The following is a 27982-nucleotide window of genomic DNA, read 5'->3' as shown; positions in this document are numbered from 1 at the left end:
TTTTTAATACAACGACGTAAAACTCAGCACGCGCCATGTTTTCTATGTGCAGCTGGCAACAAGACAACGAATTCCCTCCCTCTTGCATCTGACGTCACATGGTGAGTATTGCCCTCCTCAATTCCTCGAGCGGTGATCTGTGTAGCTTTGCCATTTTTCGAAATAAAAACAAAAACAGATGATCTCAAAATCTCATGGCTTTATCTTAAACTACGAACCTGCGATGAAGTTTGGAGTACGCCAGGGATAAGGGAAGATGTTCAACGGAGAGTCAGCCGCGAAGAGAGGGATATTTGAAAAGGCCGGTTGAATTGTGCCGTCGCGTGTCAGCCAATCGGATGTGAGTATTTTTGGCGCTGATTGGGATGAGAGAGTTTCCCGCAAGCTCCTCAATACAGGTCGGGAGTTATGGAGATGCTGTAAACAGGTTTATTTTCCCACAGAAATAAGTCATGGCACATCATTGTTTGGGGGAATTGGTGTCTGTTACACGCTGGAGATGGGATATTAGAGGGTTTCTCTTATAGGTGAACGAGTCGGTTTGTAGTATGTCACTGACTGAGGCAGCTGCAGCTGTACCTCACTTGCTAGCTGGCTAGTTCGCGAGGTTTGTCAGCTTCAGTTTGAAGAGTAAATTATTCCAGCGAGTTAATAAAACGTGCCATGTGGGTAAAATGTGTACCACAGCCACAGACACCTCCTCAGGGATTACATATTTGATAGCGTAGCAATGTTTGGGTCAAATCGAGTATTTTGTGTTCTGTCGAGCCATTTCTTTGCTAACATCATACAGTTACTTTCACGAGACCACAGCTTGATCGCTTTTACTCCACTGTGTATATACATTTCCTTGCATCTGAAGTATTGCAGCATTTCAACCGAGAGCGCAATTCCCACGAAGGTGTTTTATTTTGGTGTAAAACTCTATTATCTGTATTATCTTGAGTTATTTTCTTTCAGTTTGCTGTGGTCTATTGGGACGGTTAAACGAGTCCATCAGTGACTCATCCTTAATCTCCCTTCATTGATGTTAACGAGGCATCCTGACTGTTCAGCCTGAATAACAATAGCTCGATAACTGCCTCTTGTTTAGGACTGAACGGACATTTGCATTTGTGCAGTGACTCTTTAACATAAAGCTTTGGTTCTTGCGCGGGTTTAAAATCTGATTTGTCTATTGCCGTTGTGCATGTTGCAAATCAAAGACGATAGTTTTGATATTTCATTGATACAACGCTCGAAGTGCTCATTTTGTATCGAATGTGTTTGTTTCAGGATTCATTTGACGAGGTTGCGTCGGCGTTTGTGCATTGAACTGAATTAAAGCGACTGGCCACCCACTCGCGCACTGCCAATCCTCCACGGAAGCCATTTTAATGTGGGACCAAACCATTCCAGTTCCCAAACTCCATCCTCAGCATAACCCACTCAATTATTTCACTGAACCACAGTGTCCCACACGAACTGTAACTTTTTTTTATTTGTAGCTTTTTATAAACTGCAGCTTACGGCAGTCGCCACAGGTGCAGTGGACAGAAAACTTATTACATATTTAGGGTGTAAACGCGATTTAATTTTTTTTTTTTTTGCATTGTTTAATTGATTTTTTTTAAATTTTATATACATTTAGTTTAATTCAAAAACAAAAATGGGCATTCGTTTCTAATGCGTGTCCGTAGTTGTTTACATTAGAATTTATTAGAAAAATAGAAAAAAATTTTTTTTTACTTTTAATACTGGTGCGCTTTATATATTTTAAAGCATGAGTTGTAAACCTTTTATAACCAAGGGGCATTAATAAGCTAGTGTTGACCTACTTTGTCCGTTAGCTACCTTTGCAATGCTTTGTTTGTATGCACATACATTTTTATATCAGTCTATGAACTGTGCAGTACTTTAGGTGAGAACTTACCCAAATTTCTTTTTTTGTTTTTTGCAGGCCCCTGGTTAGTAATGACGGACAGTAAGGGGGGATCACTGCCTGCAATGCCAGAGCCCATGAGTCCTACCACCATGAAACAGCCGTCTGATTCACCTGGTGGATGTAAGAGTCATGGCGATGGGAGCACTGACCCTACTATGCTCCTAGAGAAAGCTGCTACCCAGCTGGCGGCTACACCTCAAGAAAGTGTTCTGCAGATGATTGGCAGCCATGGTCATAACCACACCCACGAGCGGCTAAAGGACCTGACTTCCCGTTTGTTAAATGGCGATCAAGACAAAATTCCAAAGCTCTGTGCTGCCACAGCTCCACAGCCTCTTCTTAAAGGGGTAGAGCCTCTTCCTCAACATGCCAGCCCTCCGAGGAAGTCCAGCGTTTCTCCTGAACTCACTTTCAAAATAACCAAATGTGTGGTAAATCTAGGTGGGAAGACGGGCCGATATGGATCGGATTATGAAGGGGAGGGAGAAGAAGAGACAGATGAACCTTTGAGACTATCAGAAGGTGTTCTGTCCTCTCCAACTGGCAGGAGAGAAAGACGAAAGAAAAAGAGGGGGCTTGTGAGGAAGAGAACTCCACCAAATCGGAGACGTCCTATTTTAAGTTCTGTTCGCTCCCCTCTGCTGCAAACCACCATAGATTCGAATGACCTCGCCATTGAACCATGCATTCTTCCTACTAATGAGCAGACTAATGGCGAGATACCTGCTAGTGTAACTCCTATCCCTATCCAGGTATGGCACACATTTACCTGCATGTTTCCCTGCTCCAAAATTAGTTGTTTGTCTTAAGGAAAATGTATTTAGCCCTTGTAGACGAGATTCTATTCTTGAGACTTACAGTTGTTCATTTCTCTTTTGCAGCAGCCTGTGTATGTTTGTGAAATGAGTGATGTTTCACAGGACGTGGATGATGTGAAAGTGAGTGGTACAGAGACACGACAACATGTGCAGTACTCAGTGGGAGATATTATCTGGACCAAAGTGTCTGGATACCCGTGGTGGCCATGCATGATCACTACAGACCCAGAGATCAACATGCACTTTAGGTCAAAAGGTAAGGTTTGCTAGATCAGTTGACTTATTGTTTTTCAGTGCTTTCCAGCACCATTTCCTCAACCAACAACAGATTTGCATCATTACTCTCTTACTTAATGACTGTCAGTTTGTGGCAGTGGATGCCAGTATGATGCTTTTGTAACATTGGCTCCACCTTTTCATAATGATCTGTATTTAGACATAGGGCTGGACGATTAACCAAAAACTAATCGAAACCGAGATTTAGAACCTCTAGCTGACGTAATTTTCCCATGTTGGTTATTTCGGTTATCACGTGACTCCGCCCCGTCAGTCACATCAAGTGCAGTTTGCAGGCACACGGAAAGAAGCAGGAGCAGTTATCTTTGTTTATAGATGCTCAGAATTACTATGGTAATGGCATGTTTTACACAATTTATACAGGTAAGTTAATCGCCGCTCTTATATGCGCTGATACACACAGAGACAGCGCGCGCAAACCCCGAAGCCAGATTACTTTCACTTGCGTCCTCATGAAGTTTGTCAATTAAATTAGCTTAAAGGCTTGCCAGTTTGAACATTAAAGCGATTGTGCACTATTCAAGAACAACGTTATGGAAAAATCCTCCGTTTAGTGTTCTTGAGCTTTTTTCTGTGAGACAGAGAGCCGAGCAGTGTCGTGTCTCTGACAGCGCGCGCCAAATCACTTTCACTTGCGTCCTCACAAAGCGTTGTCATTTGTATGTGTTTTAAGGCCTGCCAGTCTGAACATTGAAGCGATTTTAGACCATCAGATGTGTATTATGTTGAACTAAGGCCTGATATATTGTGAAACACGAACACCCACAGACAGTAGCTCACACATCACGTGAAGATCGCACGCAGAGAGGAGCACAGAAACTCATTGTCAACGTTGCCATTTGATTTGTCACTAAAGGAGCTTAGAAACTCAACCGTTATAGCATAAATTTTAATACCTTTTTGAAGTAAGTACAAACCACAGCTTCATAATTAATAGAGACGGTATGACTAACTCACACACACACACACACACGCTCTCATTAATGCATTCAAATAAATGTAATGTAGGCCTATGTGCTAATTTATCTGTATCTGATGTACAACAAACAGAAAGCTGCCCCACAGACAACAACTGCTGAAAGTGAACCGTTTCCTTCAAGTATTTTAAAATCACAAAGAAATGCACTTTTTCATTAGAAAAAAATATCCCACCTTTTAATAGTAGAAAATATTTACAGTACAAACCTTTTCAGTGAACTATGAGGGCAAAAAAGAAGAAGAGCAAAATAGCAAAATAATCGTTCATGATTCGTAATCGAGGCAAAATGTTCAATTAATCGAGATTTTTATTTTTGATCAAATAGTTACAGCCCTATTTAGACCTGTAAGAGCCTGTATCAGATAGCTCAATTAATAACATTACTAGAATCGTTACTGATGGATATTGACTAAAAATACCTCAACAGTCAGATGTTGAAAAATAATACTAGGAGAAGAGAACTTTTAATTGAGTTCAACTGAATGCAAAGGCTACATGAGCGTGAGTTCAAGAATTGAGGTGCCATGGCACACTGACTGGTTTATCACCCATGGAAGAGTCAGAATCTAGGAGACCGCTAGGAAACAAACCTGAAGTAGCTGAAGGTCATTGAACGATTTCAAGATTACAAGAAGTATTTTATAGTTGAGCACAATGATTAATTATTAAAATTCTGCAATCTCGATTCAAACATCTACAGTCTTATTCCTAAATGACAACAATTCACTATGTTCTATTAAACCTTTGAAAAGTATGATCACAGCAAAACATGCAAATCTGTGAGCTATCTGAGACCATGGTGATGCAATAATGTGAACAAGATGCATGTAAATATTGAAAAGAAAAGGACCAAAAACAGAGCCCTGGGGGACACCATAAGTAAGAGGGATAGTGAGTCGTGAGAGCCGTGTCGGTGATAAAGGTCTGCTACCTGACCTGCGCCCTACAGGTCCCAAAAAAGGTGCAGATTTTGGGTCAGGTTTGGGTTAATGTTATATAATCCGGTTCAGCTTGGGTAAATAAAGAAAAACTATTGTTTGTGTGCCATATGCTGTGTTGTGAACGTACTAGGAGGATCTCTTGGGTTGGTGAAAAAATGACAGCGTTTTCTCATTACTTTCAACACTGCGCAAATTTTGTTTTGAAGTTGGAGTTAGAGCAATTTATGTCACTGTTACACCTGTTCACCCAGCAAAGTTTCATAATTGCTAAGTGCATGCTCCGGTGTGCTTTCTGCTGAGAGGGCTGCTGTGTCTTGTTATTGTTTGCGCAATTGTGACCCTGAGCTAACATAAGCAGAGGGTAAGACTGGTTTCCAACTGTCAACAGGGCAGCATGAGAAATGTAGCACCTGTGGGAAGTGGATTTCTACATTTAAAAAAAAAAACAAATATTTATATATATATATATATATATATATTATATAATAGATATTTTTGTATTTTGGCAGTGAATAGCCGCACAGGATTGTTGTACCATGTTCAGTACTTCGGAGATGCTCCAGAGAGAGGATATGTCTTTGAGAGGTGCATAGTCGCCTTCTCAGGAAAACACCAGTACCAGTCACTTAGCCGCAGCAACAAACTACCCATTGATATCAGTGGAAGGAAGGTACAGTAAATATTGTGCTGCTTTCAGTAATGGTGGAAGTTTTTCCATACATTTGTTGGAATTTCATAATACTAGTTGGTCTCAGACTTCTTTGATGTGATCTCTACAGCGGGCAATTCCTCGTAAGTTCCGGGAACAGTGGGAGACAGGTGTGTTACAGGCAACCGAAGCATTGGATCTACTAATAGAGGAGCGACTGGCCAAATTCAGCTTTGTTTATGAAAAGGGGCAAGCCCAGTTCAACCCTCACATTCTACAGGAGCTTCAAGCACAACGCAATCAGGGACCACAGCAAGACCAAGCTCAGAGCGAGTCTCAAGAGCTTGTCAGCCTCACTCCCCCCGACTCCACTCATTCCAGCCCCAACTCCACAACACCTACCACCATCCCAGGCCTCTTCTCCCACCCCACAGACAGTAGCACTTCATCAGGGAAAACCACCCTACCCAGAAAAGCACCTAAAACATCAGTGAAGAGGGATCGCAGCAGATCGCGTGGCACAACACTGAAGTATAAGAAGACACAAGCTTCCTCCGCAAAACAGATCACTCTGACTGAGTCTATTGTTCAGGTAGCAGACAGTTGATATGATTGGCATTGTTTAGCTCTGTGTAGAATAAGGATTTGGATTTTATTGTGAAGCTAGAGATGTAATGTTTTTAATCTTGGCATTGTAGGATTCCTGCATTTCATCAGAGACACCTGAGCCCCAGAGGAAAAGAAAGACAAATGCTGGGAAACGGACTTACAGGAAAAAAGTGTGTTTGGTCTCATTATATTATAATCAGTGGTATTATGTGGTATTTTTGTGGTAATCACTATTTCTTTATTTAATTTTATCTTTCCCTATTTGAAGGACCTGCTCTGTATTGATCTAGACCTTCAGCTAAAAGCTCCTCTGAATAAACCGAGACAGATCAGACAGAAGTTTCCTGCAGCACCAAATTCAGTGAAGAAGAGGAAAATAAAAGCAGGCGTCAGTATCTCTGACACTTTAAACGCAGTGTCCACTAATCCTGGATTTTCAGGTGAGACATGTAACCTAAAACACAAATTTAAAAACTGTAAAGGGCAAACAATTACCAGATTTTTGTTTTGCTGTCCTGCTCAGTGACATGAAAAAGAATCCTTGTGATATGAAAAAATTGTGATATGATATTTTTGCCATATTGTCCACCCCTAATTTATAAATAATCCGTTCATCTTTTTATGTCTTTCTTTAAAAAAATCCTCACTTAATGTTTCAAGGCTGTTGTTGCATGTATTTGTTTCTGTAGTAATTTTCTGTTTTTCTGTTATCAGATATAAAGGTATCAGTACTAAGCCCAAATCTTTTGGAGAAGGACGATGGCTCTTCTAAAGGTGTGTGGGTGGTTTCGGTATTAGTTGCAACACTTTAGTTGTTTATAGAAAAAATATATGGTATGGAAAAACCTAAGTCTTTTTTTATAAATGGTTTCAAATGATAAGCATGCATTCTGCCTTTGTACAGGAAAGAAAAAAGTCTACAAACGTTTACGAGAGTCAAAGGAGGATGTGGCACTGCAGCCTAAAATGAAAACCAAGCTTGAAAAGCAGTTGAAAAAGCAGAAAGGCCAAAAGGTGATATTAGAGAAAATGCCATGCATGAGATATTTTAGCATCATATTTAAAAAAAAAATAATTATTTAAGTAGTTAAAAAAAAGTAACTAATAACTTGACAATAAACTGAAATTCTTTCTCTTTTCTGTCAGAATACACCATCAGCTGAGGCTGCTGTCACTAAACCCAGGGGGAGGAGGCGGAAAACAGACAGGGATGAAAAAAGGAAACAAACTAAAAAAGCCCCAAGTAAATCTGAAATTATTATAAACTACAGAAAAGGCTCAGTCTAAATACTGTTCATCTTTGTGTCCTTTTTCTATTTGTTTCTACAGTTCCTCTGTTTCTAAAATTCAGTTTCCTCTTTCTCAGGTGAGGAGGAGTCTCCTGCTAAAGTCAAAGGTGTCAGGAAACGGAAACGGGAGTCAGGGAGACAATCGTTACCTGTTGCCTCCAAAAAGCGCCGCCGGTCATCTTACCCTGAGCCAGAGGTGTGTGTATTTGTTGATTTGTTTTGTAATACTTGAAACATCATACCTAGAACCTTAACAATTTGTAATCCCATTTGAAAATATGAAATGCATCATCTGTCTCTTGGTTAGAATGTTTAACTTTATTTAGAACTGTAAATTAACGGTTTGTCGCTCTTTGCCTGCAAGACTTTTTAGTAAATATATTTTTAATGCATATTTCAGAGTTTGTTGTGTGAGCAGAGACCCGATTCTCCTAGTGACAGTACAGACGAATCGCATCCCTCAAAAAAGACAGAACGCACTGCTGGTGCCAAGAAAGAGAGCGTGTGTCTGGTGAGTGACCTGTCTGTGTAGAGAGATGTTGAACTCTTAACAGCGCCACATGGACCATTTATCCGCTCTGCTCAAATGGCTACTGAGCGTGAGCTTACTAGAGCAGATACGTTTACTCACTGATCTGTCTCGATCACGCTTGAATTCAGTCAAGAGTCCCAGTGATTTTAAACTAGTTTAAACAGTACTGACAAACACGAGAAACATGAAACATTGTGCCATAAACAATCCAGTTAGAACGCTTTTCAATCTACAAATCACCATCATTTACCATGGATTTACTGTAGTTACACTAACTGAACCATGGTATTGTGGCAGAAATCTGTAATGTACACCCCAGGTTTCACAGACAAGGCTTAAGACTAGTCCCAGATTAAAATGCCTGTTTGGGCTGTTTTAACTGAAACCAACTTGCACTGACATATCTTAAAAAGAATGTCAGTGCCATTGTTTTGTCTCAAGAAGCACACCAGTAATTTTGTGTGAAGTAGGGGTGTGCACGAATAGTCGAATATTCGATCTGTAATTAATATTTGAAAAATAAAAACACTATTCCAAGTTGCTTTGCTGGATGATAAATCCCTCTAAAATTCAGTTATAACAATCCACTGGGTGGCGTTGTGGAGCGGATAAATAAGTTGATTGTGTTTGATCACATAATGTCGTCGGCTGCCTCACGATGTATGCAGGGTTTTTCCTACATTGAAAATTTTTTGGCGGCCGCCAAAACAAATTTTTGTCCCGCCAAAGCTTTATTTGATGAGTTATTGTGATTTATGAATGATGTAGAATAGATGCTGCGCTTGTGACTGAGTGTCAGAGAACGATCAGAGAGCTCCTCCCCCGCTCACACGCTCTCTGTCTTCAAAATGAGCATTCTTAGCTTTCTAATATTTCAAAATAATCAAAATCAAAAGGTCGGAAGACCGAATCCATGTTGCACGTGGCGCTATCATACGATGTTTTCCTTGAATTACCGCTGGCTGTGAAATGCGCTCAAAAAACGTTGACTCTGAAAAAACTCTGACCAGCTGGCAAACCATACTTTCAATAAACGGGAAACAAATCCTGTCCGGTTATGAAGTGTTTTCTGTGTGTTGACATCTTTCGCGATGTTCTAACAGACGGGATTCACACACAACGCGTCTGCTAATGTCCAATTCGCGACCTAATGACTCATTTGAACCGAATCATTTTAACGAACAACTGATCTGTCCAACACTGAACTCGCCAATCAGTTTAATAATTTACTCTGAACATCTGAAATGAGAACACAAGTGTGCTTACCCAATTTAGCAAGAGTGGATAGTAAGAATAAGTTTGAATTATCCACAGTCTTTCAGCTTATTTATGTGGACAATGTGTAATAAAATAAATAGCCTAAAATCATTTAGTTTAGACTGGAGTGAGGTGAACCCAGAACAAAGTTGTTATTAGTTAGCTGATAATTTTATGAAATTGTATATGGCAGAAAATTAGGCTATTTGTTCATTTTTTTAATACTACTTTTTAATATTGATATGATTATATACCAAAACAATTATCAGTAAATAGTGTAAAAATGAACAAAAACAAACATCAAGGTATCCCACATGAAAAAAATACTATAGTATATTATAGTAAAATTACTCTAGTAAATACTTAGTGTTTTTGAACCATGCTATAAGTACTACAGTAAATAGTAGTATATTGTAGTATTTACTTTGTTAATTTACTGTAGTATATTTACTATAGTACGGTTCAAAACACTATAGTATTTACTATTAGTTATTTTACTATAATATACTATAATATAATATAGTATTTTTTCATGTGGGATCAAAATAAGAAAAGCAAAAGTTACAAACTTTCTTTGAATTTATTTCAAATGTATTGTCAGTATTGCGCTTGCAGATCACGTGGGTAGGGGACTTTTTTACTGTGCGTGCGTGTGTGTGTATGGATGATCATGTCTGTCAGGCACCACCGAAGACCATTTTTGACCCAGGAAAAACCCTGGTATGGAATTACTTAGATGGAAATTTAAAATGATCTTGCAAAATGGAGTTACTTTTGATCAAATTAATTCTAGTTATCATAAAATCACAACCCCAATGAGAAATCACATCAAATTAGGGCTGAACGATTAATCGAAAAATAACCGAAACCGACATTCAGAACCTCTAACCGCCGTATTTTTCCCATGTCGGTTATTTCGGTTTTCACGTGACTCGGCCCCGTCAGTCACATCAAGTGCAGTTTGCAGGCACACAGAGATGCAGGAGCGGTTATCTGTGTTTATAGATGCCCAGAATCACTATAGTAACTTCATGTTTTACACAGTTTATACAGGTCAGTTAATTGCTGTTTTTATAGCCTACGCGCTGACACACACACACACACACACACACACACACACACACACAGAGAGAGGCGGTGCGCGCAAGCCCCGAAGCCAGATCGCTTTCACTTTCATGTTCATAAAGTTTGTCAAGTACATGCGTTTAAAGGCTTGCCAGTTTCAACATTTAAAGCTATTGTGCACTATTCAAAAACAACAATACATATCCGTTCAGTGCTCAGCTTTTTTCTGTGACACACAGAGCCGAGTCGTGTCGCGTCTCTGACAACACGCGCGCGCGTCCTGAAGGCAGACCTCTTTCACCTAAGTCCTCACAAAGCTTGTCATTTGTATGTGGTTTAAGCCCTGCCAGTTTGAACAGTAAAGCGAGTTTCGACCATCAGATGTGTATTATGTTGAACTAATGCCTGATATATTGTGACAAACGAACACTCAGACAGAAGCTCGCACATCACGTGAAGATCGCGCGCAGAAACGCAGTGTCACCGCCGTCCTGTGACTAAAGTCACTAAAGTAGCTTATAAACTCAACCGTTATAGGCATACATTTTAATACCTTTGCAGTAAGTACAAACCACAGCTTCATAATGAATAGAGACGGTATGAGTAATTCAGCTACACAATCACTCTCTCATTAATGCATTCAAATAAATGTAATGTAGGCCTACAGTGTTAATTTATCTGTATCTGATGTACAACAAGCAGAAATCTGCCCCATAGACTATAACTGCTGAAAGTCAACCGTTTCCTTCAAGTATTTTAAAATCCCAAAGAAATGCACTTTCATTAGAAAAAAAAAATCCACCTTTTAATAGTAGAAAATATTTACAGTACAAACCTTATCAGTGAACTTACTCAAAAACCTTATGAGGGCAAAAAAACAAAATCGTTCATTAATCATAATAGAGGTCAAATGTTCAATTAATCGATGTTTTTATTTTTGGTCAAATCGTAACAGCCCTACATCAAATCCAAACATCAGTCGAATGAGGACAGCTGTCCATCACTGCATTCACGAGTGCAGGTAAGCACAGCTGTACCCCGAGTGAGAGCAATTATCTCAAGACAAATGCTTCCTTCAAGTTTCATCAAGGGTTTAAGAACAGAAAACACAAAGTGCTGTTAGAAACTTCACTTAACACCGTTATCTTTGTGTCTCTGCAACATTTGTCAGCGGAGCGCGTTTTCTCACCCGAGAATAATATGCCACATGATATTGTTTTTCTCAACATGAAAATGAAACAATATAAACACGATATTTGTTCTTTAGGCCTTGTTGTTTTAAACTGAAAGAAAACCTTAAGATGTGATGTTAGCTTGTTGTGTATATTGCCTAATCGTAAGCTTGTTCAGAAATGCAGACAAAAAAACTCTAATTTTCTCAAAATAACGTAATTTTAAATAAACGAATATTACATTTTTATAAGCCCAAATATTCAAATACAATTTACTAAATATATTTAGGCTACTGTTTTTCATAACAAATACCATAGAAACCATGTAGTTATATTTTACCATGGTAGTGAGGTGCTTTGCTGGGTTTTACCTTTGGTTATCATGATCTAAATGTGTGATACTATGGATGACCAGTGGTTAATTTTAATAAAAATGAGCGCCCTAACTCAAACACTAAGAATATTTAAATTTTACCCTATAAAAATGAGGTTGTTACTATTTTTACAGATGTTACCGTTGTTGTTAATGAACATACATTTACATCTGCATCCCAACTCAAGCTACTGCTACTATCAAATCAAACTGTCAAATGAGCATTTTACAAATAATGTAATATTAATACTGCACCTTGCACTGCAAACTGTGCCGGAGATATGTGCCATCGAAGTCAGGCAACACAGACATGATTTTCATGATTTAAAACAATATCACCTATAAAAATAAAATAAAAAATTCTATTAAGATATTCATTTTGTTAAAGACAAAAGACTGAAAGTATTTTACTTCAGTTTACTTGTGCATGTTAAGATGTACAAAAAAAATATCTACAATATCACCTGTTTAGCAAGTTTTTGTCATGTTCTGACAATAAAGAGTAGTTTAAAACCACAGGTGTGGTCTGGTTCGGTCTGGTTTCTACAGCTTTCACTCAGGAGAAAAAAATTCTGAAAGAAATGAAAGAAAGGAAGATTTTACATTTATCGTGATAATTATCAATATCGACTGATAATTGTTTTTTGGGCGTATACTGCTCAGCCTTACATGAGTGATTTGTGTTGCTGTTTTACAGGTGTGTGAGCAGACCGGTGAGGATCTAGTGATGTGTGAGGGACAGTGCTGTGGCTCATATCACCTGCATTGTATTGGACTGGAGCGATCAGCAGTAAAGGTGCTCTGCACTGCCTGCAGCTCAGGTGAGATACACTGATGTCATGTTATGATATTACTGGTGTTTTGTTTAGAAAAATCAGCTTTCTCACTATTGTGAGCTATAATTTTCTTTCACTTTTTCAGGAGTGCATGTGTGTTTCACCTGTAAGAAATCTGAAGGAGAGGTGCGGCGTTGCTGTGTTCTTCACTGTGGCCGCTTTTACCATGAGGCCTGTGTGCGGTTGAACGCCCTGACTGTGTTTGAAAACCGAGGCTTCCGCTGCCCTTTGCACACCTGTCTCAGCTGCCACTACAGTGGCCGTGGCACTGGCAAGGCCACCAAAGGTACTCAAACTGACATGAATGTTTACGCACTTTCAGCAGAGATGATGCAATATAAAATGGGTCCAAAAAAGACACATTTATATTGTTTAACTGCTATGTTACTAACATTTAAAATTAATAATTTGATACAGTACACTTACTGTGTACATGCATGTTATGTTGCACTTACAATTAAAAATATCTGCAGTAATTGTTTCTGTAATTGTGTATAATTACATCGTTGACTTGTCCTCTACCCATTAACTAAATCTTAATTCTAACCATAACATGTCTCTAACTTTACCCGTATCCCACCTCAATAGCAGCAAAAGAGTTTTAGAATACAACATGAACACAATAAGTAAATTATATTAAACGATTGTCTTATTTTTTTTGTTATTTTTTTTATTATGTGGGACCTTTTTCATCTCATTTAATGCAAACAAAAAACAACACTACATGCTTCTAATCGGTTAAATTATATGAAAACACTATATTAATCTCCAACTAAAGGACTTATTTAGTTGTTATTTTTATCACCTAAAACATTTCCCATTGTCCCCTTGTAGGAAAGATGATGCGTTGTTTGCGCTGTCCTGTGGCCTATCATGTTGGAGACCTGTGCGTTGCTGCGGGCAGTGAGATGCTGTCATCTTCTGCCATTGTGTGCACAAATCACTTCAGGGCTAAGAAAGGCTACAGTCACCACTCTCATGTCAACGTCAGCTGGTGCTTTATCTGCTCAAAGGGTGTGAATTCAATTGTCATTATTAAGCTCTGTTTTATTCCTTTTTTTTTTTATGTAGACCATCCGAAATTAAACATGATGGCACTATATAAATGGATGCATTTGTGTGTTGAAGGTGGCCGTCTGCTGTGCTGTGAGTCATGTCCAGCTGCATTTCACCCTGACTGTCTGAACATCGCTATGCCTGATGGCAGCTGGTTCTGTAATGATTGTCGCTCAGGGAAGAAACCCAAATACAGAGATGTTATCTGGGTCAAACTGGGGAACTACAGGTCAGTATCTAACTGCACCACACACCTTTAGCTTCAACTTGCTGAACTCGTCAGATTTGTATTTGTTTATTTTATTTAGGGGTGTTGGTGGTTGCGTGGGCTACAGAGTGCTATTACCGACACATGACTTTCATCTGCCAGGCAAAGTCTGATCAAAATCTTATCTAGCCATGTCTGTATCATTGCAGAATTTGCACAGGCGAACCATCATGCACCGTAGTGTTAATTTCGTCAGACGAGACGAGACTAAATATGTTCGTTAACAACCTTTTTTTCCATGACAAAGACGAGACGATGACGAGACTGCACCAATGTCCAAAAACACTGACTAAGACTAAATTAACATGCATTATTGTTGATGAAAAAGGACGAGACTAAAATGTTTTGCATAAAATAAAAACTAAGATAAAATCTCTCTTCATTTTCGTCTACAATTGTCTCTACTTTTACATCATGAGATGAATATTCAGCTGTTCAAAATATTCAGAAAGAGTTCCCGCTGTTGCTGGAGTGCAGGTCTCTCTCAGACTCCGCCTGTCATCTCGCGGACGCGCGCGTGTGGTCACGTGGTTCCCGGAGCGCTCAATACCTCTAGCGCTGTGTCAGTATATTTGAATGGCTTAAGCCGCGTAAGTTACACAACAGCTTCACTTTACAGGTGTTTGCAGCAATTTTTGGTAAACAGTACAGCATAGTGTGCGTCAGCCACATTTACAGTATCATTTTATTATGGAGAGTGGTAGAGATCAACATTGTTAACATTAATATTAATGTTTTTCTTGTATTTAGCCCTCAGGTATTCCTTACTAATTAAGTCACACTTGTACTCATTGATGGTCAAATGTGACCATACACCTTAACTATTTCAAAAATAAATAGCCTATATTTTAATTCAATAATATTTATTGAATATTTTGAGGAGATCTTTTGGTACTAAATACTATTTGTGCAATACTTATGGTCCATTAATGATCACTTAAAATATTTTTCTTCTAATATTTTTATTATTTATATTACAATTAGTGTATTAATTAAGGTTAAAATAGAGAATTCCACTGCAAAGAGGCAAATTAGTCATTTTGTGGCTGGAAAAAAAAAAAATTCACTTGTAATGCCATTACCCACTGGGTGCCTGTATGGCGCTTTAATACATACACAGATCATAACTGCTTACTTATTTGTGAAATTTTGAAATGTTAATAATAGTGAATAGTAAAGAATGCAAGCAAATATAATATAACCCCAAAAAAGTGTAAAAAACATATTTTCCCTTATACTATGTACAGTAGGCTATATACATATGAATTCATACTGAATCAAGATCGAACTCGATATTTGTGCCCATCGTCTCATAAGCTAATGCTGATCTACGCTGTAAATCAACCAGTTAACTATGGTGTTGTGGCACAAACATTATGCAGGTTATATGTACTTTATGTAACTTATTTTGCCACAAAATATATTGAGTTTTCCTTTGACTAAAGCTAGACTAAAATGACTAGACCTTTGGTCGACTAAAACTTGACTAAGATACCTTGAGTTGTCTTTTGACTAAAACTAGACTAAAATGACGAGACTTTTAGTCGACTAAAACTTGACTAACCTAAAAAGATATGTGAATGACTAAATATGACTAAAACTAACAAGGACATTTGGCACAAGACTAAGACTAAATTAAAAATAGGTGACAAAATTAACACTAATGCACAGTACATCCTGTGCATCTGCATTCAAGTGCTGTCAAAATAAGTCCAGCAACTAGGGCTGCACAATTAATCGAATTTCTAATCGCGATTGCGATTACGATTATGGATGCTATGATTGCGTAATCGTCCAAAGCCGCGATTACAAAACAAAAAATTCCAGTTACATTATTCTGCGTGCTTAAGAGGTGTGTTTAGAGCATGTTAAGTTGACTGGTCGAATGCACGTGAAACACCAGCATGATAGCCCCCGCCATTTTTAAAAGGCAGTGTACACAGCCTATATATTAACTCCACGAACTAACTCTTGCCACCGTCACCTCTGGCTTTTGGCTTGCTTTGTTGGGGACACTAAATATTCAACTAAATTACTGATCTGCTCGCATTGACACTATATTTGAACTGAGCTGGATGACATCACTATTTTCTCCAGAACGGCTGTACAGCCGAATCAAATTCTGTAGCATTATTTTCCTGTTAACACTGAAGCTGCTTTGAAACAAACCGGGCTTTGTAGAAAGCGCTTTATGAATAAAAGTGACTTGACTCTACAAACATGGAAAATAGTGAAGGATGGACCTTTCAAAGGTTATGATCCAATGCAACTTTGAGGGGACCAAGCGAAACATGATTAAGTTATGTATTTCTGCTCCGCTAGTCAAATCGGACTTCAACCACACGGCAAACGGCAATACTTTTTCATATAATGTCAACTTTCTTTGTATAATAGTTCTACCTAATAATATATTAGACAGGACTGTTAAACAAATTGCAGAAAATGTGAGTGCTGTGTGCAAATTTTCTGGTGTTCTCAGTGCCGTCAAAATAAAGGTCCTTTGCGCCATCAAAACAACAAGCGCGGCGGGCACTTCAGAGTTACAGACGGTGTGAACGCAACCAGCCCCTATTATTGTACAATGCATATATTTTTACTTTTTTTTATTTAAAGCAGAAACCAAACAAATGTATAGATGACAAGAGGCTTAATGATATAGAAAAGTAATACGTTTTCTCAGGAAGAAAAAAAAGTTTTTCTATTTTTATATAAATATATGGCATGCAGTTGCTACAAACTATGGAATAAAGCTATTCAAAACATTCAAATGTAAATTGTGATAATCGCATTTACAATTTCAAGGGAATAATCAACAATTATGATTTGTCATAATCGTGCAGCCCTACCAGCAACCAACACTTGCCGGCCAAACAGAAAAACTTTAAAATATAGGCTGATGTATTTGCCTTGGCTATATATCTCGTGACCTAGTTCGCACAAATAAGCTCCACTATAAAAATTACTGTTAGCTACATTTTTTTGCAGAGGTAATTTTCCTGTCCTAATCTTTGACTAGGGGTGTGCACGAATAAGAGCGTGTTATTAAGTTAAAGGGTTAGTTCACCCAAAAATGAAATTTCTTCCATTAATGACTCACCCCAATGTTGTTCCACACCCGTAAGACCTCCGTTCATCCTCGGAACACAGTTTAAGATATTCTAGATTTAGTCCGAGGGCTTTCAGTCCTTTGAATGTAAGTGTATGCACACTTTGCTGTCCACGTCCAGAAAGGTAATGAAAACATCATCAAAGTAGTCCATATGTGACATCATTTGGTTAGTTAGACTCTTTTGAAGCGTCGACAATACATTTTGGTCCAAAAATAACAAAAACTAAGACTTTATTAAGCATTGTCTTCTCTTCCGGTTTTGTTTGAATCCGTGTTCACGACGCTGCTGACGTAAGACGCTGTGACGTGTTATCTGGTATCTGCTATCGCACCAGATAACGCGTCACAACGTCTTGCGTCAGCAGCGTCACTGTGGCGTCGTGAACGCGGATGATGTTTTCATTACCTTTCTGGACATGGACAGCAAAGTGTGCATACACTTACATTCAAAGGACTGAAAGCCCTCGGACTAAATCTAAAATATCTTAAACTGTGTTCCGAGGATGAACGGAGGTCTTACGGGTGTGGAACAACATTGGGGTGAGTCATTAATGGAAGAAATTTCATTTTTGGGTGAACTAACCCTTTAAGTGTATTTGATCACATAATGTCATCTCATCTGCCTCGCGATGTTTGGAATTACTTGGATGAACATTGAAAATGATCTTACAAAATGGAGTTACTTTTGATAAGATGAATTAATGAAACTGAGTCTTAGAAATCACATCAAATCCAAACACTAGTCGAATGAGGACAGCTGTCCATCACTACATCACGAGTGCAGGTAAGCACAGATGTTCACCGAGTGAGAGAGAGATAACGACAGCAAAATGATCTCGAGACAAATGCTTCCTTTAAGTTTTGTCGAGGGTTTAAGAACAGAAAACACAAAGTGCTGTTATAAACATCACTTAACACCGTTATCTGTGTGTCTCTGCAACGTCTGTCAGCGGGGCTTGTTTTCTCACCCGAGAATATCGTCATCCACATGATATTATTGTTTTTTTCAACATTATAATGTGCAACAATATAAACACGATAACCATATTCTGACTCGTGTGTATACTGTATGTAGCCTATGTTCTGCACGATAACTGGCACACTCTGCTTTATTAGTGTTTTTTCCGCTCGTGCTGCTTGAGCTTGTAATGCTTTTGTTCTTTAGGCCTATATTTTTGGTTTACACATTTTGTTTAATGTTTTGAACTGAATGAAAACCTTAAGATATAACGCAAGCTTGTTGTGTATATTACCTAATCATAAGTTTGTTCAGAAATGGTGACGACAACTTGATGAATTAAAAAAAAAAATATTACGTCTTTCTCCTTTTCTCAAAATAACGTCATTTAAATAAATGAATATTCGTTTTTTTATGAGCCCAAATATTCGAATACAGTATTTCGGAAAAATGCCTATCCCTATCTATTTTAGATGGTGGCCTGCAGAGATCCGTCACCCTAAGAACATCCCAACGAACATCCAGCACCTGCGTCATGAGATTGGAGAGTTCCCCGTGTTCTTTTTTGGCTCTAAAGACTATTTCTGGACACACCAGGGCAGAGTCTTTCCTTACATGGAGGGGGACAGGGGAAGCAAATACCAACAGACTGGCATTGGGAAGGTCTTTAAGAATGGTAAAATATTCTTTGTTTTATTATCTTATTTGTAATCTCAGTATTGTAAGTGCTGTTGTGAAATGGTTCCACTGTATCCATTTGTACAGCCCTTCTGGAGGCAGAAACTCGCTTTAAGGAGATCGAGATGGAGAGAGAGGCGAAAGAGGCTCAAGAAAACAACAAGAAACCCCCTCCATACAAATACATCAAGGTACTGCCATTCAGTATATGACCTTTTATACAAGATTCCCATGGTCTTGAAAAACCAGGACATGTCGGTGTGATTTTTACAGACCATGAAAATCTCTATTTATTTTGTATTATTAGGTGAATAAGCCTTGTGGACGAGTACAGGTCTACACTGCAGACATCTCTGAGATCCCCAAATGTAACTGTAAGCCGTCAGACGAACGTCCCTGCAGCTTTGAGTCTGAGTGTCTGAACCGCATGCTGTTATACGAGTGCCATCCTCAAGTGTGTCCGGCTGGAGAGCGCTGCCAAAACCAGGACTTCACCAAACGCCACTATCCCGACACCAAGATCATCCGCACCGCAGGCAAAGGCTGGGGCCTGCTTTCAATGCGAGACATTAAGAAAGTAAGTCCGCTAGCTTTTGAAAAGATTTCTCAAATGAGATGTACTGTATGTGATTGCTGATTGCCTGTTTATGTGTCATTCAGGGGGAATTTGTGAATGAATATGTGGGTGAACTGATAGACGAGGAGGAGTGCAGAGCCAGAATCAAATACGCTCAAGAGAACGACATCATGCATTTCTATATGCTCACTATTGACAAGGTAAATAAAGGCGCCATGTGCTTGCTCTGCTCGTTCATGTATGGGGCTCATGTCTGATGTTGGCATGTTTGGACCCTATAAATAACACACTCACGGCAGCATAATGGTTTGTGATCGTTCTTCCTTCATCGTGCTATACACCGTTTGTGTGCAGGATCGGATTATAGATGCTGGACCCAAAGGGAACTACTCCCGCTTCATGAACCACAGCTGCCAGCCCAACTGTGAGACTCAGAAATGGACGGTTAATGGAGACACACGTGTGGGCCTGTTCGCTGTGTGTGACATCCCTTCTGGTGAGCTCACATAAGAGATTTGATTGATTTTTGTTTAACCCCTTAACTGTTATGCATTTTCCTGTAAATCTGTCCAAATATCACTTCCATCACAAAACAGTCACCAAATATGTCACCTAGTCACCCTTTAGACTAGGGCTGGGCGATATGGAGCAAAAAATATATCTTGATATATTTTGCTATATCTCGATATACGATATATATCTCGATATCTTTACAGGAAAAATAACCCCCCAAAAACTACTGCAAAAACAAATATGCCAAATACCACAAAGTCTTTTTTTTATTGATGTGCAAAGAGGTAGGCAGTTCATGTAGGAACAAAGTAGGGATGCAACAATACAGTTAGTCCACGGTTCAATACACGCCTAGTTTTTTTTACCACGGTTTTCGGTTTGGTTCGGTTCTGATGGGTAGTCGCATCAGATTTTTGCTATTCTATTCTTAGCCGAACAGCAAGAGCTTAAGGAGGAAAAAATACTATTTTTTTTTTATTGCAATACTCTTTCTTTATTTTACTTAAAAGACTTGAAAAACCTTACTTAAACTTAAAACTTTACTTTAAAAAAACCTTGTACACATTCCTAGTGTACTGTATAATATAAAATAAATATATATTTATAAAGATTTACACTGACAGGTCAGAGCTGTACAGCAGCATTTAAGTATGAAATTGAATTAATAAATGTAAAAATAAAACACAACATAGACTTCACTATAAAATATACATTGATTCTTATTAAAGCTACTGTATTAGTTTTTCAGTCAAGAGCCGTGAGTGATTTTGTCTTTGTCTTTTGTTATTTTATTAACCACTAAAGGAATAGTTCACTCAAAAATGAAAATTCTGTCATTGATTACTCGTGCTCAAGTTGTTTTAAACCTGAATAAAGTTCTTTCTTCTGTTGGAGATAACATATATTTTGAAGAATATTGGAAACCAAACAGTTGCTGGTCCCCATTGTAGGAAATAATAATATGAATGTCAATCGCTACTATCAGCTGTCTGTGTTCAACAGAAGAAATGAATACAGGTTTGGAACAACATTAGAGTGAGTAAAAATGACATCATTTTAGAGTGAACTGTCCCTTTAAGGACAAGAGGCAGCGTGTTCACTAGGCTGCCCTGCTGTCAATTTAAGACTTGCAGGCATCTAATATACAGACACACGCCGATTTTACTTTCACTTTAGACATAACTGACTGTTTATGTTAACCATGTGTGTATTTGACAGTATTAGCGCAGTAAGATTTAGTCCAGTAATCACTTGTTTGACAGGCTTTTAGTGCGCGCGCTCAGGAAAGCGCATGGTACCCTACGCGCAAGGCTTTTTCACGCATCTAATATACAGACACACGCCGATTTTACTTTCACTTTAGACATAACCGACTGTGTTTATGTTAACCTTGTGTGTATTTGACAGTATTAGCGCAGTAAGATTTAGTCCAGTAATCACTTGTTTGACAGGCTTTTAGTGTGCACGCTCGGGAAAGCGCATGGTGCCCTACGCGCAAGGCTTTAAAACGCATGCAAATAATGAATTTTCATTCAAAAATAAAACAACTCAAATCAAGGGCATAGTAAGTAACCTTCTCCAGCAAGCAAGCCGCTCTCTCTCTGTAGTGTACAGTCGCGAGAGTTCTTGTCTCGCAAAGTAATGCTGCCTAGGTAAACTGTATCTTGGATCAAGTGTTTGAGAACCAACTGTCGGCATTCATGGCAATAGACATCTGTCTGCTGTTCGTCCGACGCCTTAAAACCAAAGTATCTCCATATAATGGAGCCAGTTGTTTTTAAGACGAGTTCTGTAGCCTCTGGTTGCGGACGCCGCCATGACAACACGCGAGGGGAGGGGGAACAAAAGCAAGGAGGCAGGGGGCGAGCGAGCGGGGGCGAGCACAGCACAGAGAAGGCAAACAAGCAAAGTGGCGGAATCAGAATTAAATATCGTATATATCAATATATTGTTTATATGTCAAAATCCATATCGTGTTTAAAAAATATCTCGATATATTTTAAATATCGAGATATTGCCCACCCCTACTTTAGACTCAGACCTTTCCAACAATGTGTTTTTGTCAAGATTGGAAAAGATTTTAATTATAAAGTAGTTAAAATAATTGTTGTAATATGAAACATGACACCGCCCACTAGAATAATTTAGAGTACCGTTTCCATGGTAACACACAGTTTTCACAGGATGAATTTTGAGTTTGTAAGCTTTCAAATGATACCTAATTTATGATAATTACTTAAATATATGATACGAAAAAAGGCGATCAAAAAAAGAGCACCGAAAACCTCTTTTTTTAACTTGTGTTACTATATATTTTTGTAATTCAATATAATGCATTAGATTTTAAATGGTGTTAATTTGTTTGTTTGTTTTACACTTAGTGACACTGTTTAGGGTGTTCTACTTCTTGTATGAAACTTCTTCTTTTTTCGCCCAAACAATTTCAGACCAAAAAAATTCTATATTTGGTGTGAATCTGTGGGGGTGGTGGATGTAGGTCCCTCTAATAAAATGTTGTACATTTTAAAGTTAAATGCATCAATCTGGTGCTCTTGGAGAGCAAAAGGAAGAGCTCTAACCCATTTTCAGTGACATCATTGAAGTAAAAAGTCTTTGCATTGACTTGTACCTGAACTGTAAAGCAGATTCAAACCTCTTTAAGTTGTGATAGTTTCTCAGTCCACATTACAATCAGACTGGTGTTTTTAGGAAATCAAACAATTTGAATAATTATAATAGTAACAATAACAAGTCATTAGTAAACGTATTATCCTTAAGACAGAAATGCATTATTAGAGCTGCTTACGTGAACATAGTACGCGCTTTGCTTTAATACTTGAAGCACGACAGACTAAACATTTCATTAAATTGCAACCTTTTACTATTTAATAAGTGCACTAAGCCAGATTGCAAATTTGTTGATAGTTTGATGTTATAAGTTTAAAATGTTTGTTTGGACTATGACAGGCCACCTGTATTTTATTATACATGAAAATGTACTACATTTTGTAGCTATTGTCCCACCTATATTTTGTTGCCAAATCATGTTTTTCCCCCCTCCAAATAATTGGCCATTTGTGTCAATGTTTTCAGGCACTGAGCTGACTTTTAACTATAACCTGGACTGTCTTGGGAACGAAAAGACTGTGTGCCGCTGTGGAGCGCCCAACTGCAGTGGTTTCCTAGGTGACAGACCCAAGGTCAGTGACTGTAATGCATTTTATTTCAGCCTCCTCTGTTTGAGCCGTGTATAGTGCGAACTATCACCACTGTGCCCTTTAAAACGCTTAACACTAGAGCCCGACCGATAAAGGATTTTTAAGGCCGATACCGATACAAATATTTGGTCACTTAAAAATCCGATATTCCGATATATCAGCCGATATATATAAAAAATAAAAAAATAAAATAACAGAAACGCGTAAAAAAACACAAACAGATTTCCCTTATACATCAGTTATTTGTAGTTATTCATGATCCCTCAGCCTCTCTAAAATAATATGATAATGCAGTTTAAAAATAAACTTGTTTGTTTTATTGTTACAACAGAACAGAGGAACATAAAATATATTAAAGTTCTGATAAATAAAATGTATAAAAATACAAACTTAAGATATGAAACTTAAAGTCGTTTGGACGAAAACACAATAGGCTAACAAAAACAAAAAATCAAAGTTACCAGTATTAATAGATGTGGTAAGCTTTATAAATATAACTTTTAGCAAGACTGGAAAAAAAAATATTCAGTTAAGTTCTAGAAGTTCTGATAAATAACAACAACAGCAAAACATAAACTATATACAGTATAAATATGAGCCACCTTATAATTACAATGTCAACTTGCTTATCCCTTTACATGCACTTTTAATTATATCCATCAAGCTACCACAAACCATTTTCAATCATCATTTGCTGCCTGCCTTCTAAAATCTACTAACGTTACTGATGATGACTCGTGTAATCCATTATTTGACTCGTTAATGCGGCGTCTGAACGAAGTCACGCACTTTCGTTCACTCTTCACGAGCCTAACTTACGATTTACAATGCAGAGACTGGAACTACAAATATACTAGTTATAAATACAGTAATCATTACTTTATTTAGGCAGAATAAGTTTGTGTTTTTCAAGGCGCATTAATGTTAGCGGTCTCCCACTGATAGCCATGGCATTAGCTAGCTTTGTGGTTAGCGTCTATGATAAGTTATAATTTAGAAATATGTATACTTTTTCAAAATAACGGGCAGGGGAGAGATGATACGTCTCATGATGTCAAACTGTCAGACTATTAAAGAAATACATTTTATTCAGTCACATTGTCCGAGGTAAAATAAGTCAGTCAACTGTAACCTAGCGTAATTACCAGCTCTCTTGGCTTACATGTAACAGCAAAACTGGACTTGGCAGTTACAAATTGTGTCATGTCATTTGAGTTAAGAGAACTGATGGGGATGTTCTTTTAACTGTTATTCAATTCAAGCAATGCATGTCTCGTTGCCAACTTACATGCATTTCGCGGATGATCTGTGTTGTGAATGCAGCGCTCAGAGCGCTGAAGCTCAGCATGACTCTGCTGGATCAGCTGGTGGTGTTGCCAGCCGGCACGTTGTAGAGCGCCCTCTGGTGGACAAACTATGAAACGCCAACACTCAATGTGTTTGAGAGGTGTTTCGTCCGGTTTTTTTATTTTTAAAAAAATATTCATTTATCGGCCATCATAAATGCCGATACCGATAGTTTGGAAAAAGCCTAATATCGGCCGATAATATCGGCCCGCCGATATATCGGTCGGGCTCTACTTAACACTGTGTCCCTATAATACTTGTGTAGCTGTAGTCATCAAAAATTACTCCTTGAACTGGATAAGTGTGTGCAAATGTAAATCTAAATGCCTTGACACTTGCTTTTCACCCATCAACTTCAGAACGGCCATCCTTCTGAGCCCAAAAACAAGCATCAGAAGAAAAAGCCCAAACGGAGAAGGTCCCGGAATGAAGGCAAAAAGTCTGAGGATGAGTGTTTCCGCTGCGGTGACGGAGGAGAGCTGGTTCTGTGTGACAAGAAGGGCTGCACTAAAGCCTATCACCTTTCCTGCCTAGACCGCACCAAGAGACCATTTGGTAACTATTACTCTAATGCTACGTCAGTCGATTAAACGCCTAACATTAACATTTTTATGTATTTTTAAATTATAATAATTTTACATTCAATGTCCAAATTAATGTGGAAGCAACACAAAGATGGTTTATTTTAAATATTTGTTTAAGTTAATTATAGCCATTAAACTTATTTGTAAGTAACATTTAATAAGCTTTAAAATGTATAACTTCAATCTTTACATAAACTCATTTTAATAAATGTCACATTTAGCTGTGAAAATAAGGATTTTGTCTGCTGCTGTTTCCTTCCAGGCCGCTGGGACTGTCCCTGGCATCACTGTGATGTGTGCGGAAAGAACTCCGATGCTTTCTGCCAGATGTGCCCTAACTCTTTTTGCAAGGCTCACCAGGAGGGGGCGCTGCGGTCTCACCCACTCACGGGCCAGCTCTGCTGCCAGGAACATGAAGACTCCGATATCCGCCCTCAGGCAGAGACCCCGGTGGAGCACACCGCTGAAGTAACCTCATCCACCAAACCACGCAAGTACAGGCGCAGAACAGAGGCCAAAACCAGCAGCAAAGCACCTCTCAAGAAGAGGTCCAGAAAGAGCGCTGCGGTGTAGTGGGATATCGAACTATGGAATTGTCCTTTCCTCCCACTGATCCCTGCCGCCTCCTCCTCCTCCTCAGCTCCTGCCCCAAATGATTCAGTGATATTGACGTCATGTGACTGTTCTGCCAAGCTGAAAGCACTGTACGTGTCTGATCAGGGAAGCGTGTTAACACTGTAGAGCTCCTCAGAGCTGCCGAATCAGGTCTCCCTCCACTCACTCTGCCTCCTTTTATTCCACTCGTGTGTGTGTATGTGTGCATGCACTGCCAAATAGACGACAGAGCCGACAGACTGAACACCTCAAACAGCATTACAGACGCCAAACTTGAAACCTTTTTACGCCGTTATGAATCTTGGCATAGATTTTTTTTTTTTTTTTTATTATTAAACCGTAGATATGTATATGGAAATGTATATGAAAGACCAAAATTATAATAATACTGGATTTATTGTTAGTAACAGGTGCCAGAAGTTTTTGTTTTTAACAAGTGGTATCTGTAAATAAGACACTATGGGTAGCCCTTGAATGACATTTTAGAGTCAGTTCATTTAACTATAGAGCAGCACAATTTTTTTTTTTTAAATAGCTTGGTTCATTTTTTTTTTAAAGCTCATTTTTGAGTTTGAGTAACCAGGATGTTAGAATGTTAAATCTACCTATTCAGAGTTTTAAAACGGCAAATCATGACGGGCTTCTTGTGATACTTACGAGAAATAAAGCTGTTTCAAACAGTTGTGATGTGGGATTTTTATTTATTTATGTTTAAAAAAAAAATCAATTTCTGTTTGTGGTTTGTGAAAGCTGCAGTGCTGCAAGTTTTTTTTTTTTTTTTTTGTAAAAACAAAAAAGAATCTGAGAACGTACATAAATTGCCTTACCCCGATTCACAACGGCAAGATCATCATACTGATTTAATAATTGGAGTTGTCAGATCCATTTTGCTGGAAATGTCAGTCATGTCATCCATCTTCAATTGTACTGCAGCTTTACTGTAACAAAAATCTGGATATGTGAAGCAATATTACATCCAAAAGCAGATGATGATCAACGTTTAAAGGGATAGTTCACCTAAAAAATTCAAATTGCCATCGTTTAGCTACTCACCCTTAAGTTCTTCCAAACCTGTATGAGTTCATTTCTTCTGTTAAACACAAAATGTTTTGAAGAACGTTGGTAAGCAGACAGTTTGACGGTAAATTTGTATTCTTGGGTGAACTATCCCTTTAAGTGCTCAACTGAAATTACTGAACATGAAGTGCCCCACGCAGTGGTTATGTTTGGAATTGTAATGTGATAATACATTGATTGTTACTTGGGCATAGCCTAGGCACAGTTCTGAATGAAATGGCAGCATATTACTTGCTGTATCCTGTAGTTTAAAAAATATATATACATAAACAGTTGGCATTAGGCAATAAACATTTCAAACAGTAGTGCGCTACATTATCACATTGCATGTTTAATCCAGCATGTGATGTCATCCAGTTTGTCGTCATTGAAATTGAATGCGTCATGAAATTTATTTCGCATTCATCTTTGTCTAGCAAAAGAGTAAAAAATAAATGGTTCAAATAATGGCTGCAATTTTAGTACATCACTCACTGGCTGGAAATGAAAGATCAGGCAATGTTATTTTAGTATTTACAGTGGGGAGAACAAGTATTTGCAGGTTTGTCCACTTACAAAGCATGTGGAAGTCTGTAATTTTTATCATAGGTACTCTTCAACTGTGAGTGACGGAATCTAAAACAAAAATCCAGAAAATCACATTGTATGATTTTTAAGTAATTAGCATTTTATTGCTGAAACACACAGCTAGGGCAACTAAGGAGTGGCTCTTATAAGAGCCACTCCTTAGTTGCCCTAGCTGTGTGTTTCAGGTCGTTGTCATGCTGGAAGACCCAGCCCGACCCATCTTCCATGCTCTTACTGAGGGAAGGAGGTTGTTGGCCAAGATCTCGCGATCCATGGCCCCATCCATCCTCCCCTCAATACGGTGCAGTCGTCCTGTCCCCTTTGCAGAAAAGCATCCCCAAAGAATGATGTTTCCACCTCCATGCTTCACGGTTGGGATGGTGTTCTTGGGGTTGTACTCATCCTTCTTCTTCCTCCAAACACTGCGAGTGGAGTTTAGACCAAAAAGCTCTATTTTTGTCTCATTAGACCACAAGACCTTCTCCCATTCCTCCACTGGATCATCCAGATGGTCACTGGCAAACTTCAGACGGGCATGGACATGCCCTGCTTTGAGCAGGAGGATCTTGCATGCACTGCAGGATTTTAATCAATGACGGCGTAGTGTGTTACTAATGGTTTTCTTTGAGACTGTGGTCCCAGCTCTCTTCAGGTCATTGACCAGGTCCTGCCGT

The 27982-nt window shown here is 38.6% G+C and overlaps 1 protein-coding gene across 2 annotated transcripts; it reads left to right on the top strand.

Moving 5' to 3' along the window:
- The first annotated feature begins 342 nt into the window (after window positions 1–342).
- Window positions 343–26374, top strand: nsd2 (nuclear receptor binding SET domain protein 2). 2 transcript variants are annotated; one of them, XM_079842055.1, is made up of 24 exons: window positions 343–427; window positions 1940–2676; window positions 2806–2998; window positions 5469–5629; window positions 5739–6200; window positions 6307–6387; window positions 6486–6657; window positions 6932–6991; window positions 7122–7231; window positions 7364–7460; window positions 7584–7702; window positions 7907–8017; window positions 12603–12726; window positions 12827–13027; window positions 13576–13755; window positions 13870–14026; window positions 18606–18808; window positions 18898–19001; window positions 19118–19387; window positions 19471–19587; window positions 19742–19883; window positions 22994–23100; window positions 24825–25020; window positions 25312–26374. In XM_079842055.1, exons 2-24 carry the CDS (start codon window positions 1954–1956, stop codon window positions 25620–25622), a joined length of 4401 nt encoding a protein of 1466 aa, XP_079698181.1. In that variant the 5' UTR covers window positions 343–427; window positions 1940–1953; the 3' UTR covers window positions 25623–26374. The 2 variants fall into 2 exon arrangements, with proteins under 2 accessions (XP_079698181.1, XP_079698182.1); XM_079842056.1 differs by having other exon boundaries at window positions 347–398.
- Window positions 26375–27982: the final 1608 nt, after the last annotated feature.

Source organism: Gobio gobio (assembly GCF_949357685.1).
Source record: "Gobio gobio genome assembly, chromosome: 18".
NCBI lineage: Eukaryota > Metazoa > Chordata > Actinopteri > Cypriniformes > Gobionidae > Gobio > Gobio gobio.
This window is presented reverse-complemented; position numbering and strand designations above follow the sequence as displayed.

Coding starts and splice junctions, on each gene's coding strand:
- nsd2 (XM_079842055.1), top strand. CDS start 1,954: ATGACGGACAGTAAGGGGGGATCACTGCCTGCAATGCCAGAGCCCATG. Junction 13,028..13,575: donor CACTGGCAAGGCCACCAAAG/GTACTCAAACTG, acceptor GTCCCCTTGTAG/GAAAGATGATGCGTTGTTTG. Junction 19,588..19,741: donor ATATGCTCACTATTGACAAG/GTAAATAAAGGC, acceptor GTTTGTGTGCAG/GATCGGATTATAGATGCTGG.